The sequence below is a fragment of the Monodon monoceros genome, unplaced genomic scaffold (genome assembly GCF_005190385.1).
Source record: "Monodon monoceros isolate NGI ecotype Baffin Bay Population unplaced genomic scaffold, NGI_Narwhal_1 Super_Scaffold_7, whole genome shotgun sequence".
NCBI classification, from domain to species: domain Eukaryota; kingdom Metazoa; phylum Chordata; class Mammalia; order Artiodactyla; family Monodontidae; genus Monodon; species Monodon monoceros.
In genome coordinates, this window is record NW_021703784.1 from 77398036 (window position 1) to 77413409 (window position 15374).

Sequence of the window (15374 nt, forward strand, 5' to 3'; positions counted from 1 at the left end):
CACAGTGAGCACTGGTCATTCTTATTGTGTGAAGGGCTGGATGGCTCAGCGGTGAGGTGGGATCTTCCTGATGGGCCACAGCTATTTTTAGAAGTACGGCTGTGGCGCCTTGTTTTTCTTTCTGACTCTGTGAGTTCATCCATTTCACCCTGGCTTCAGTCTTTTCCATTCAGCTGGGATGGACACTTAAAGGATAATGGGCTTCATTTGGATTGTACAATCCAGAAAGATGCCTTTGATTGTAGTGTATCTCCTTCTCCATTTGCCTAAGTGTGTGTATTGGCCACAGTTTAACTGCCAAGGAATATATTGCTATGGGATACACAAGAGTTGACTCCCTGAGTCTTCCAGAAAAGACAAGTGGCCTTGGATGCTTAATGAAACACATGAAATAGGATCCTCTCTAGGAGTCAGAGAATATAAGAGAACAGTCTCTGATATCTGCTCTAGGTGAGCCCAGCTCATCCGCAGTCAACAGAGTAAGCGTTTGACACTTCCATGGGACCATCCTTTTTCTAAGTGCTTTATGTGCATTGACCCATTTGCTTTTCACAAAATCCTATGAGGTAAGTGGTAGTATTTTTACCTGCCCTTTACAAGTGAGGAAATTGGAGCACAGAGAAGTTAAGTAACTTGCCCACAGACACACAGCTCTAGTGTCAGAGCTGAAATTCAGACCCCCAACCCTCAGGCTCCAAAATCTATGGTCCTGTACTCTGAGGGGTGAGAAGTTGGATCCCAGAATAAATAGAGTCCTGAGGTTGCCAGGAAGGGAAGATCAGCATGAACGAGGAGCAGACATAGATGGCACTAGAAAGAAAATATAGGTTTTCAGAGATTCAGGCCCAAAGGATTCTGGCCCAGGAATAAGCCAAAGTTGGGTAGCTGGAACGAGGAATTCCAGACTCTGCCTAACCGGCGAGGCTTGTCTCCTAAGCTAGCCAAAGTTCTACTCAGAATGACCTTCCCTGAAGGTTTGCTGTGAAGAAGTCTATTGGGTGTGGTGTTGCCATGATTCATCACGTGACACCATTGTCTTCAAGGCCATTGTCTCCAGAAAGAGGCTATACCTAGAGTGCCGGGGGTAGCAGAGGAGCAGGTTGAGAGCTCCATGACCCTGGTGAAGCTATAAACCCAAAGGAACTGAGAGGCAAGTCCCTTCTGCTTTGGAGGGTTCTATAAACGGTGACTTTACAGGATGCAAATCCTGCAGTTTGATCCAGGGTTTCCTGACCTCACCTCAGCAAAACATACCAGATCTCTGTTTGTCGGGCACCATTTCTGTCATGGAGTGACATAAAACACAGGCAAATATTGTCTGGCTTTGAAAGCAAGTATAGAGCCAGGCAGAAAATGTTTGCACCTTGCAGAATATTTGGGCTCCTCTTCCAAGGCATTTTCTGCCTGATTGTCAAACAGTTGGTAACATTTTCATTTTATATATGAAGTGAAAAGCTTCCTTGGGGCATTTCCCCCCTTCCTCAACTCCCATTTTGACACAAGTACCTCCTGATTTCAATCTTGTGATAAGTGCCAAGCAGTAAGCGTGGAGGGATCCAGGGGATGGGCCGTGAACTTTCATAATGTTCCCCAACCTTTAAGAGCTTCAGAAACCTCTTTTAACCTCTTTTACCACAAATGATGAAGTAGGAAGAATGGAATGATAGACTCTTAGGGCTGGAATTTACCTCCAAGACCATCCAGTTCAGTCTTTTCCTACAATAGATGAGGGCTTGGAGGTCCAGAGACCAGAAATGGCTTTGGCCATCCTAGTTAAAGACTGAACCACCAGGACTCCTGGTTCCTAAGGTAGGCTTGTCAGAATTCAGGTTTCCATGTTGTCCAATAGATGGGTAACGTATTTGGACACCCTCCACCCCAGCTCCTAAACAGAGAATCTTCAAATGCAGTTTGCAGTGTCTATCATGTGCAGGAATACGCACACACAGATACACACACACTCACACAGATGGGGTGGAGGTGCAAATAGATTATTCTCCCGTCCTCCTTTCCAGAAATAGTTCCTACGATCAGGAAAAGGTTTGCCACCGAGGCTGGAGAAGCCCTTTGCAATTGCAGTCTGGAGGGGTGAACCTAGGACTCCTCAGCTGGACGTTAATAGCTGATTAATTCAGGAAGCTTATTTAATGTGTGACTAATAGAGCTCTGTTTCACGAAGAGGGGGCCATGTTGGCAGATGCAAAGACCAGCTCCCCAGATGGAATAATCTTTTTCTTATTAATTTGCTGCATGTTGCTTCTCATTTCTTGCGGTCATTCCAAATGTGTTACGAACAACTACATGCTCTGGGTCCTCTATCCACTACTGCTATAGCTTTGGAAAAAAAAAGAAAAAAAATATTGACTATCAACTGCAGTGAGCTTTCCCAGCACACATCTTCATGCTTGCTTTTTAAATCATTGCAGTCTCCCATCACTGAGCATTGCTCCACCTGGGAGCACCCATTGCTCTTGTGTTTTTTAGGAAATGAAAATCTGGATGGTTTGAATGATGTTTTCAGGGTCCTGGAAAGAGGTGGTGGCATGGCTGGGATTGGAACTCACAGATCCAATTTCTTGGGCTGTGCTGTCTTCCTGCTGTCTAGAAGAATATGTGGCAGACTGTCTACTCCCCCTAGTCCAGGGATTCATGAGTATCACCCGGAGGGCTTGTTAAAAACACTGATTGCGGGCCCCTCCCCCAGAGCATCTGATTCAGTAGGTCTAGGGTGGGGCCTGAGCATGTACATTTCTAACACGTTCCTGGAGATGCCGTTGCTGCTGACTGGAGAGCATCCCTCGAGGACCACTGCTTAGTCCAATCAGATGCATGGGCAGGTGGTACCATCTCCAAGTAAACGCTATTGGTACCTTTTGGGGAAGGTCTCTGACGTTTGGAGCGTTTCTATTTTGTTTTGTGTCTTTTTCCTCTTCCCCCCCTTGATACGCGCCAAATTCGAGTTTGGAAACCATTATGATTATTTTTTCATGTTAAGGCTCAATGGAGAATGTAGACTAAATTAATTTGAATGGGTACCTCAGTACTCGATATGGATTTTTCCAAAATGTGAGCACTTAAGCTAGACGAAAATATTTCCCCTGGGTTCAGCCATTCTACACAGAGCAGCTCCTGGTTTCTAAGGAACCATTTGAACAGCATACAGTACCAAAGTGCAGTGCTGCAGAAGCATCCTTGTGACGACTTCTAAATGCAGAACATACACCCCAAGCTCAGTCTTTCAACCAACACTTTTCTTGTCACTTACAGGCTTATGATTATTAATACCGTCATTAATTACAGTGTTCTGTGTGGGGTATTTTAGGGCAGAAGGGCTTATTTTTGCAAAGGAAAAGTACTTCTGTTTTGCCACATATAAAAAATCAGCAGCTCGCACTTAAATATACAAAGAATGCACAGGTCCTATTTGTTTATTTTGCATGTGTGTTGGGGGTGGGATAAGATTTAATGAATTGGAAGACTAGCTTTTACGAGTCCATGCTACTGACATCACCAAGCATACAGGGTTATTTAATTTCTCCCCCCAAACCAACCATCCAACCTTTTTTTTTTTTTTTTTTTTTTGCTGTACGCAGGCCTCTCACTGTTGTGGTCTCTCCCATTGCGGAGCACAGGCTCCGGACACGCAGGCTCAGCGGCCATGGCTCACGGGCCCAGCCGCTCCGTGGCATGTGGGATCTTCCCGGACCGGGGCACGAACCCACGTCCCCTGCATCGGCAGGCGGACCCTCAACCACTGCGCCACGAGGGAAGCCCCCACCCAACCTTTAAAACAAGTTAAAACAACCCGCAGCTAAAAAAAGAATAAAAAAAGAAGCCCAGATTCCATCACTAATTTTGCTGTTCAACATTTTAAGGCTGGATCAAATCTGTGGGTCACTCTTTCCAAGCTAAATAATTTATCTACCTACATTATGTAGATAAATTGTTCCTTATCCCAACTGTCAACATCCTTTACTTAACAATGGCTTACCATCGTGATGGCTTACCAACGGCCACTTCCACTTTAACTGTCTTATAGAACAGGCGTAATGTGAGAACATGGAGGAGACATGTATGTTTTAATTAGGCCTAAGCCCTAACGCTGCTAGGGTGCTGGCTGAGCTGCGGCCAGGCATGAAGCCTTCTGTTGCAGTTCATAAGGTGTCTGACATTTTATCCAGAGTCTAGTAACCTCTTAAATGAATCAGGGAAAATGTAACACTGATCCACTCTACGAATTAGTTCAGATTCTCACTCAGAACTGTGACAGTATTCACAGAATCAGTATAGCTAATAAAAAGACTTCAGAGCCACTGCTAATGACCACAGAGGCTTATGAATAAGGTGAAAAACAATAGCAATGATCTGGCTTATTTCCAAGCATCTTCATAATGAAAGAGGTTTAACCGCTTACCCAATGACTAGAGTACAAATTGACTAGTCCTGTTAAGTTCAAGCTGGTTAATTCAGGAGATGTCTCCATCTTTTGTTTGCTTGTTTCTCTGACCTCATCTTCTGATGAAAACTTCCTGTCATGTTTACCAAACTCCTTCAACTTTAAGGAGTTTGAATGACACATTGAATTCTCACTTCTTTTTACTCAAGATTCAAAAACCTTTTAGTCTTCCTCGACTGTGAAAATTGGTTAAGCCTGAAGTTTCCTAAAGTTCTAATTCATTGCTGGGCTCACTGGCTCGCTGGCAGCCCATTGCTGTCTTCACTGACCGTCGGGACTTCTCCTAGGATTTGGAGTACTTTGCGAACTCACTGGACAGATTAGGACGGAGGAATTCCTCTCATCCGATCTGCCCTTCCTTCCATACCCACAAATCTATGTTTGTTATGACTTTCTTGATCCTTATTTATAAGACAATACAAGAGGAAACCATGTGTGTGTATGTTTGAAATAGAAATGATACATTGCACAGATATAGTTCACCACGTTCTGGGATGGGTTGTCAGTGTTCAAATGGGGAGTCTGAAGAGTAGGAACAGATGCTTTTTTTCCTTAATGGCCCTTTCTCTCATTTAAAATCCTTCCATTTATTTCCCTAAGATTTAGCGATAACTTCAAACACTTTAACTAAATTACCCAGCAGCTTGGCAGCCATGAAAGAGGCAAATCTTTTTAGAAATCCTAGCAATCTGTTAGCTCGTGGGTACTGTGATATAAAATCTGCGTGTTCCACGTACAAAAATTAAATCAGTGCAACGGATACGAGCACATAATGCAAATGGCACCATTTCCAAACGGAGGGTACATGACCTGCCTCTAAATATTGAATTTCTATGTTTTTTTCAGTCATTGACTTTCTAAATTTGGGCCAATTTATCCTCATTATCCCTAAGTAAACCTACTTTGATTTTTTTTTTAACAGTTATTTTATAATCAAATAGAGCCAGCCAGCCCTAATTCACGGATCCTGATGTTGCTAGGATACATGGCTTGGTATTTGATGAAAGTATATCACTTCAAAGGGGAAAACTTTCAAGTGTCCTAGAAAATGACACTCCCGTTTTCCACTGTGGAAGACAGGCCCAATCCTAGAGCTTCTTGAAAGCTCACAGACTGCAGGATTGGTCTCCCATGCTCTGAAATAAGCATCCTCTCTGGAGGGCTGTGCAATTGCTAAAACTAGTCAGGTTGGTCTTAAAGCAAGGAACACACGTATTTATAACAAAACACGTTGTCATGTTTGTTTTACAGTGAAGAGAATAAAACCCAGAACCCCCAGATTTTATGTACTTTGAAAATATATTTAAAAACATTAAAAATTCTATATTTAAAACATATATTATATGTTAATTAGCACACTTAAATAGAACTTGTATTTACAATAGGCTTCTGATGCGATTTTTAATGCCAATTTTTTCAAGAACATAATTATATAAATATACTAAAATACAATAAATATTTTTTGTTTGTTTTACATGGTGAATAATATCTTTACCATAGAGAGAACAAGGCCACAGACATTTACATTGTCAATGGGAATCACCATAAAAAAGCAACAGACCTGCTGCCATGCATGAAACACTTCTGCCACAAAGAGACCACAGCAAGACTTTAAAAAAACAAAACCAAACAAAATGGAACAAAAATGACCAGCAACAGAGAAAGATTTTAACAAAATCGACCTTAAGTCAACGTAAACCACCAAGCATGTGACTGTGATGTAGCTTATTGAATAAGAGACGGCCACCGACCGCATGATTGCTGAATGCCTCCTACTCGGCCACTTAAGAGATCCGGCCTTTACAGTACACTTTGAGACTGTGATGGGGACTTTTTTGTTTTGTTTTAGAATTTTGTCCCTTGAAAGGAGGCTGTGAAAATTGATCAGACAGCAGATATTCCGAGTATTCATTACATGTTAAAGATAATTACAAAGATAGTAGTTTCAAACAGCACAAAACAAACCTATACTACATAAGTTATTCCTTCTTTTAAAGACAGGTATTCAGGATGGTACCGTAAAAGATAGCCTCGTTCTAAATGAAAGACTGAACAAGTAGACATTACTTGCTGATGGTATCTTCATTCCCTGGGTCATGATGGACAGCCTCTTTTGCTTATCCCTCACCCTACTAAGATGCAGCAAATTTCTTGAGGCTTTCTGACACTCAAGGACCCGGTCCAGGACATTTTCAGGTTTACACGATGGGCTAGATGGGCACTAATTTCCACTGGAATCCATTTTACCTAGGACCACTATTTCAGGCTCCCAACTCGACTTCTCCTAACCCAAGATTGCAGAGGTAAGGCAGGGACCCTCTCCATGAACAGACAGGATGGTCAGGAGGTGGCTGCAGCCTTTACCGGGGAGCAAAACTTTGTCAGCTCTGTCCTGGCCCCTTCCACCGAGCATAGCGCCTTCAAGCCTTTAGTGTCCTGGATGGTCAGACACCATCCCAAAGTCTTGTCTCTGGACAAGATTTTCTATTGGTAGCCATGGTCATCCAACCTGAGTTTTGGGGCCTTTTCCTGTTCCCTTCCCCTTTACCAAAAGTTCTCAAAAGACAAAACCCTGGTTTCCTCAAGTCTAATTTCAAAGCAGTAAGTGCTCATGTAACAAACGTCTCCCATCTCATCGAATCCATTCCATGATCACAATGCCATCGTGCAGTTCCAAAAATGTTCCAGGCTAATCCAGCTTTATGCAAAATTACTCAGAGGTGGAGGGTGTAAATCGGCTTGAGCGCGGTCCTCCAGCGAGAACCTCTTAGCACGGTTAGATAATGTAGGCACTTAAAGCGCGAGGTCCAAGCAACTTGACGCGTGTCATTCCAGAGCCACCCCTGAAGGGTCCTTCAGAGGCCTCCCTTCTGGAATGTCTCAAGTACCCTTCTCCACCCCACCTAGACCTCAGCATGGCCACTCAGAAATTCCTTCTGCACCACCTGGAAATGATAGGTCAGCTCCACACAGCCTCCAGAAGGCTGTTCAGTCTCATTTCACTGGCAGTGTGGACTCCTGCTCTGATCTAGGTGTTTCTGGGTCTGTACAGAACTCTACCTTTTGCTTGCAAGACAGTTATATGCCTTTCCATGATTTTTTTTTAAGCCTTACAATGATTGACCCAAATGTTTACCCCTCATCTAAAAGAATTTTTATTTTTGAATGATTTTTTGTTTTTCTCTCATCTAAAAAAGAAAGAAAGAAATCACTGTTCTCCATGCTTATATGAGTGCCACGATGTGACAAAACATGTCTACTCGATTTGCAGCAGTTGTAAAATATTTCAGAGCGCGCAACTGATTTTTCTCCCTTTGAGAAAACAAAACAAGGAGGGGACCAGAGGGGGTGGGGGGGAAAGAATGTGCTCAGAGTAAATGGAGATCTTTCCAACCAAAGAATCTTCCCCCGACCAAGGCCCAGAGGGTGAGCAGGCGCCTAAGAGGTGCGTCACGGGAAGTGGAGTGAGCACGTCATTCGTTTGCCTTAATTTTTATTCACTTTCCAGTCATCTGATTGATACTGCCGACATCTCTGCAACATACAAATGAATCTTTTATCAACCAGACTCTAGATGGAAGGAATTCTTTCCCCATTCCTACACCCTGTGGGAACTAAAAAAACAAAACAAAACAAAACAAAAAAAAAACACAAAACAAACAAAAATATACCCCTCCCATACCCCATCCCCTAAGCCAGTAAAGCGATGACAACAGCACCTTGACATTGTTTTAATTCCAACGCTATCAGAAGTTAAAAGCAGTAAAACAGATAGAGTACTAACAAGAACGAAGATACTTACTGTCTAAAATGTAAACGGAATGTTTTGGTTCAAATTTTTGTTAGGCTTTTTTTTTTCTTTCTTTCTTTTTTTGTTTGTTTTCTGAAAGAGGACAGTTTGTTATCAATTCACAATTAAAGCAGCATGCAATTTATTAGTAGTATTTTTTAAACTTTTTTTTTTTTTAACTTTTTCAATTCTTGGCAACGGCAACAAACCACAACATTATCGAGGAATGTAATGCAGACTTTTTTAAAGTTGTGCGCAAAAAACGACTGTTTCCCTTCTGGTCATGGAAATGTCCAATAAATAGATCGTAGAACCACTGTACTGTATAAACTTCATTTATACATGCAGTTCATAAAATTATTTTTTTCTTAACTGAATAATTTACCCTGTTATGTATATATACAAATAGATCATTTTTGTCTCAATATAATCTATACAACATAAAGCCACTATCTTCCCCTCTTAATGGTCAATGTACATACACAGGAAGTGTCTATCCGTATGAACCGCCAGCCAATGCGCTTTTTGCTATCCATGGTGAGGGCCCGAACGTACGACTGGGTAGTTCGGCACTGGGAGTTCCAATGCCTCTTGTCTATGCCCCTGCAGCCCTCCTTTGTGTAACCCATGGGATTGCACTTGGTCTCGTAGAAGTACTGCTTCAGTTGGCCTTTCGAGACGGGGACTTTTTCGAGGACCGTGACTGTCCCGCCTGACATGTCCACTGCAGTCTTTTTATCCGCCGCCGTCACCCACTCGCTGATGCTGTCGCACACGCTCAGCTCCCCGCGGCGGGCAGGGTCCGAGTGGCGCCGGACCCTCATGGACATGTTCGCAGCATCCAGGTAATTTTTGTATTCCTCGAGCAGGAAGAGGAGAGGGGGCTCCAAAGGCACTTGACTGCTGAGCATCACCCGGGACGTGTACATGTCCGCGTCCTTATTGTTTTCCTCACTGGGCCGAACTTTCTGGTCCTCGTCCAAGAGCTCTTCGATCACGTGTTCAACGGTGTCAGCCAACGACGACGTCAGGCCTCTTGAACCCGCCTTGGGCCCATTCACGCTCTCCAGAGTCCCATGGGTCCGCATACCTGGGTAGGCCAAGCTGCCTTGTCCTCGGACGTTGGCTTCTTTCATGGGGGCAGCCTTCATGCAACTGAAGTATGAAATAACCATAGTAAGGAAAAGGATGGTCATCACTCTTCTCACCTGGTGGAACTGTAGGGAGAAAGCAGAAACAGGACACAAGACTGTTTAGGGCTTTCTTTTGCTGGGATACAAAGCAGCCATCTGATTGTAATTCCAGGCCATTCTGCAGGGTCAAGGTTTCTGCTGTATTGGTGATAAACTCCAGCTGCACCAGACACAGGTTAATGTCAGTAGTGTGCTCGATGGGCCTTAATATAAACCAGAGCTGTGCAGCCTCGGCCCCAAGGTGTAGCATGTAAACCCGAGATTAGGTGGCTCCTGAGCAAGTGAAAAGAAACTGTGGCTTCGAGTTTGCCTCTTTCCTCCTACTTGAGCAGCTTTGTAAGTTTAATTTTTAATGATCTCTGCTCGGGCTGTCACAGGAAACACAACAGCAGAAATGTTACCAAGCAACAACGGCGAGGGTAATAGTAATCTTTTTTTTCCCTCAAGCCAGCAACGTGGCCCTATGGCAGGAACGTGTGACAGGACCAGTAGTGGCTTCTGGGGTCTGAGGGGGCCCTTCTAGCTAGGGGCTATCCAGGCATGAACAACAAAACAAGTCAGGGAGCTACAAGGAGGCTCCCCGTTGACTCTTTCCTCCCATGGAGATAATCCATTAGAAGATAGGAGGGAGTTCCTTGGTGGTCTAGCGGTTAGGATTCAGCACTTTCACCTCTCTGGCCCGGGTGTGATCCCTGGTCAGGGAACTGAGATCCGGCAAGCCATGCGGTGCGGCCAAAAACCAACCAACAAACAATGAAAAACAAAGGAGAAATATCATTTCGTCAGATCGCCCAGTTCTACCGATAAGAAAACCAAAGGCCGTGGAGGACTTGCCTCCCGTCACGAAGAAAGTTTCTATTAGAACTCGGGGCTCCCAAGTCCAGCTTCAATGTTTTTCTACTACACCTTGGGTGGTCGTAACGAAAATAAGCTTTGCTCGTTCCCAAACAGAAATCATTCTCTACACGTTGATTTTAATGACGCATCTCTGCCTGGGGCTGATATCATGAAAGCAACGTGTCTGCTTAAGAGAGAACTGGGGTTTCCCTGGTGGCGCAGTGGTTGAGAGTCCGCCTGCCGATGCAGGGGACACGGGTTCGTGCCCCGGTCCGGGAAGATCCCACGTGCTGCGGAGCGGCTGGGCCCGCGGGCCATGGCCGCTAAGCCCGCGCATCCGGAGCCTGTGCTCTGCAACGGGAGAGGCCACAACAGTGAGAGGCCCGCGTACCGGAAAAAAGAGAGAACTGAAGAAGGCGGCATCAAAAAGCTCGAAGGCAATTTCAAGTGCCTGCCACATGCGCATCGACGTGTATCTCCACTAACTCCCTCAGCCCCTCACCCCTCGGCTTTTCTGGCTCTTGTGCAGACTCATCTAAGAGAGTTCAGCCTCTCTTTTTATTGGAATGTGACCTGTGTGCACGTGTGTGCGCGAGCTCTGAGTCGATCGTACCTTTAAAAAGCCGGGTGGCATTGTGCACATTTTGGTACAGGCAGCTGAGCTGGCGCTTCTTTCTGGGCTTTTGAAGGTTTCTGGGAAGTCCCTTAACAGCACACTACAAAATTAATCTTTTCCTGTTTGCCAGAGAGTAGCTATACTCTAAATTTGGCTCTCCATCTACAAGCATGCTCTGGTTAGCCAATTAGAATGAGTGAAGAGCGAGGTGAAAACATACCTACAGACACAAGGTTCCCGTCGGATGGTGAAGGACTTGAGGATCACTTACCTGAGGCATCGCGTCCCTGAGTAGCAATGAGAAGCATTCCCCCGCCCGAGCCCAACACTCTAACTTTATTCCTACTTCTGAGTTCTGGAGCAAGGGCTTACAAAAAGACACGCACGTGCCACAGCTGTTACGCTGTGCCAGTCGGTAGGAAAGGGGACTGCTTTTCTGCCCATGAGGTGTCACTTGCCAGGAAGGTAACCTACCTCCTCCAGTCAGTAGGTCATACTGCAGAGAGAGCTGAAACTCTGGGAGCGAGAACCCAATGTTTCCATCCTCCACTTTTATCAGAGATCACATTTTCTACTGCTACAAGACTTCATTACCGTCCCCAAACACCAACCAACTTCCTTGCAGATTCACTCTTGCTTCTGCATGAGTAGCAAGCATGCTCAGAACTGCTTGGAGTACACAGTCTCAGATTAGGAGGACACACTGGTTTGAATAAAACACAGATATCCAGTCTGCTAATACCTGAACTTTTGTGAAGGTTCTGGATTCCACACCGTCAAAGAAATGGATCTTCCAAGGAGATTTCTATTCCTGGCAGCTGTATTTATACCACTGAATGAAAATCCTTTCTCCTAGTGTTTCCGGTCCAAATTAAAACAACCCAAGGGGCACCTCAAATGCAGGCCGATGAAAAAAGGCAAATTTAGAATATTTTACTCCTCCCCTCTATCACACTGGTAGACATTTGCTGTGATTAGCTATCTTTTAATACCATACTTCATGAAATCTAAGATACTATCCTTCTAAAGTACACCATTTTAGGTACCACTAGGATACAAAAAACGCAGCCAGTTAAACTACTGCTTTCTTTATCACTTAGAATGGAAGAGAGTTCTTTTAGACTTATTTAGACACATTTTATCATAGATAACTTCTGTGCATATGTAAAAAAGAAAATTAAGCAAAATAAATTGGTTAAGGCAATGACAACTATGCTGCAACTGCTACAGAGCCAACGACAATAAAATGACATCAACGGTAAGACACAACCCAATTTCAGAGATGTTAAAAAGATGAATAAGAAAATGTGCATGTTAGAATTAATGAAAAAGTTTAGTATTTACTAAGTGCCCACACTCACTGCTTAAAATGGCCCAAGGTACTGAGGCCTCTTAAACTACAGAGCTGGAAAATTATTTTATTATCATTATCATAGTAATGAGTCTTTTAATGATCCTTTTTTCTATACTTGGACTTAAAGAAGTTGACCCTGTAAAGTTACTGCTTTTCACTTGTCGCATTTATCTTTCTATGAATAACTTTTCGGTTATAAAAGTAGTTAGCACTTTAAGTATCGTTTTCTCATCAGTTCCACAAGCAAATTTTTCAAAGGAACAAATGGCATCTGAGTAAATATTACTTGGCTTTCATCCTGAAGCCCAAACATGGGCATGCCTCAAAGCAGAACATCTGCAGACATTCAGTAATTAAACTACCTGGTGGTAAAGCCCAACCCCAAGCCACGGCCCCACCCAACTGAGTGACCTTCTACAGTGCTAACTGCCTACTGGCTTATAAGGCCAATACTTTTTGTTGGAACAATGTCACTTCCTAACTTTTCTGTTTCTGACAATGGTTTCTTTTTCTTTTTACATCTTTATTGGAGTATAATTACTTTACAATGGTGTGTTAGTTTCTGCTTTATAACAAAGTGCATCAGTTATACATATACGTATGTTCCCATCTCTCTTCCCTCTTGCGTCTCCCTCCCTCCCACCCTCCCTATCCCACCCCTCCAGGCGGTCACAAAGCACCGAGCTGATCTCCCTGTGCTATGCGGCTGCTTCCCACTAGCTATCCACTTTCCGTTTGGTAGTGTATATATGTCCATGCTACTCTCTCGCTTTGTCACAGCTTACCCTTGACAATGGTTTCTTGATACTTTGGACCACCCAGGCTGCAGGATAGAAATCTTGGAATCAATTCTGCCAATGTATTTCTTGTAGAGCTTTTAAATCCAGTCAGTGAAGAAGTCCTGCTCATTTTTCCTTTAAAATACTTCTCCTGTCCATCCTGTTTCTCCATTCCACTGCCACTGTCTCGGCTCAGCCCTTGCCATCTCATTTTGACTATAATGCCCCCAGCGCTGCCCACCTCCCCGCGCCCCCCCGCCCAATGTACATGACATCCTTTCTGCTCCATTTAACTCTGATGACCTGACTAACCTCTCATCTTATGCTCCTATACAAAGACTTGCAATGACTTTTTTATTCCTCTTTTACCCGATATTCAACACCCTCCAAAATCTGGCGTCACCTTACTTAGCTAACTTTCTCATGTCAACTCAGTGCTTCATCACCTCTCCTCTGAGCAGGCCAGAGTCCTTGGAGCCCCAAATATATCAGTGCCCGTAAGCGACTTGTTCCTTACCTCTGGAAAATTCTCTTTTCTCTATCTGACTAAATCTTGCTTATCCTTCATGACCCAGTTCAACCATCAAATCACACATGCCACCTTCTTTAAACTACTCCAGCGCACACTGCCCTCCTTCGCCTCTAAAATTCCACATAACATCTCATTTAGTACTTCATTCCCTACTCACTGGTTAATTGGTAACAGTGCTTGCTAATTATGGTCAGTCTTCAGTTGGATGATAAGCTCTCTGGATCATGGGTGACTCCCCCATAACGCTTAACACAGAATAATGTAGTAGCAGACTCGGTCAAAACTTACTGATGGGTTTATTAAACGATGAGAAAACAGTGCTGATATCATTTTCACAGGAAGCCTTTCCACATGGCAAGCACCAGTGAACTCACTGAAATTATTAGGTCAAGTACAGGCTGTACTAAACCCAAATTACAAGCTCTAAAGTATTTGATAGATGGCAATTATCAGCCATGAGGAATCTCTTGAGTTTCTCTAATAGGGTATAACTTACCTTGAGTAATAATTTTTTAAAAGCAAGTAACACTACAACACACTAACTGCCCCTACTACTTCCTTTGTTGCTCTGTTTCTAATAGAAGACTTGGAAAGGGGGCAGTAATAATAATTATAGCAAAATTTGGAACTTTCAGTCTTTTAATGTTCTTTGTCCTATTTACCTCTTCAATGAGTAATTTTATACACTGTGTTAGGAAATCATGAAAGGTTAAGAACCTCCATGACAATTTTCTTATATGACAGTTTCTTCAGGTGAGTGTTACACAAGAGATAAAGAGGCTATGCAAAATTGCTAAGTAGCTTGTTAGTCTATATATCTATTTATACATTACAAAATTCACTGCTGTTAATTCTGTTCCAAGCCTTACAACAATCAACTCAACCACATGTATAAAATGCTAGGAAGGTTGTTTTTAGCCCCATTCTCAAAAAATTAAATATAGTGCACAGAGCTAAAAAGAAAATCAACGAAATAGAAATAAGGTTTACTTTTAAGCATGACTCACAAGTCTTAAACATTCAACCAAATGAATATCCATGACAGCAGGCTGTAGTAATAACTTATATTTGTCTAAAAGACTGCAGAACATTCACAAGCATCATCTAATTTGATTGCCACAAGGAGATAGGACAAGTATTATTATCCACATTGTACAGATGAGACAATTACTGTTCAGATATCATAAAGCTAAAAGGTTCCCCATCTCACTGTCCACATTTTTACCATCAGGCCATGTTCTAAATATATATTTTTTTAATTTAAAATAGTTAACCACAGGGAGGAGAGAAGTGATGCTATGAACGGTGGTCAAAGAAGAAGCTTATAAAGTATGGACACAGTTTTCTGCAGTTGTGTGTATCTTAGAGCCCAAGTTTCTAAAGGCAGCACCATTAAGATGATATTCTGACCTTCAAGACCCTTCAACTTTATGGCTTGATTGCTTCAGCAGATGGAATTTCAGACAATTCAGTCCTCCTCTAAAAGAAAGCTTTGCAAAAATTTAGGTATGTTAGAGCCAAGTTTCCATGGCCAGAGCTAACAAGGGGAACCAAACAATAATATGGTAATTTGGGCATACAGGCGGAAAAATACAAGGCTTTGTTTTTTCCCAGTCCCTTTGGGTTTTGTCTATGAGCATGTAGTCAAAGGAAACACAGTTTAAAGATATAGTTGCTCGTGTTAGACAGTCCTATAAGCAACAGGGATAATGCTAATGTTGGCAAAATTATCAATTAATATTTAATTCCTAACATACCTGATGCAAAAATCTATTAAGAGCCCAATTTAATGAAATCTTGCAAGTCTAGGCTTAGTT

General features: G+C 43.0%; 1 protein-coding gene across 9 annotated transcripts in view; it reads right to left on the bottom strand.

Annotated features, from left to right (window-relative positions):
- Positions 1-5736: 5736 nt before the first annotated feature.
- BDNF (brain derived neurotrophic factor) overlaps positions 5737-15374 on the bottom strand; it is a 59095-nt gene continuing 49457 nt past the window's right edge. For 8 of the 9 annotated variants that reach the window (XM_029207935.1, XM_029207942.1, XM_029207940.1 and 5 more), the window contains exon 2: positions 5737-9463. In XM_029207935.1, the coding sequence (XP_029063768.1) occupies positions 8696-9463 (768 nt within the window). In that variant the 3' untranslated portion in view covers positions 5737-8695. Of the gene's footprint in view, positions 9464-9695; positions 9808-15374 lie in introns of all 9 variants that reach the window. The other variant, XM_029207943.1, reaches the window with a different exon arrangement.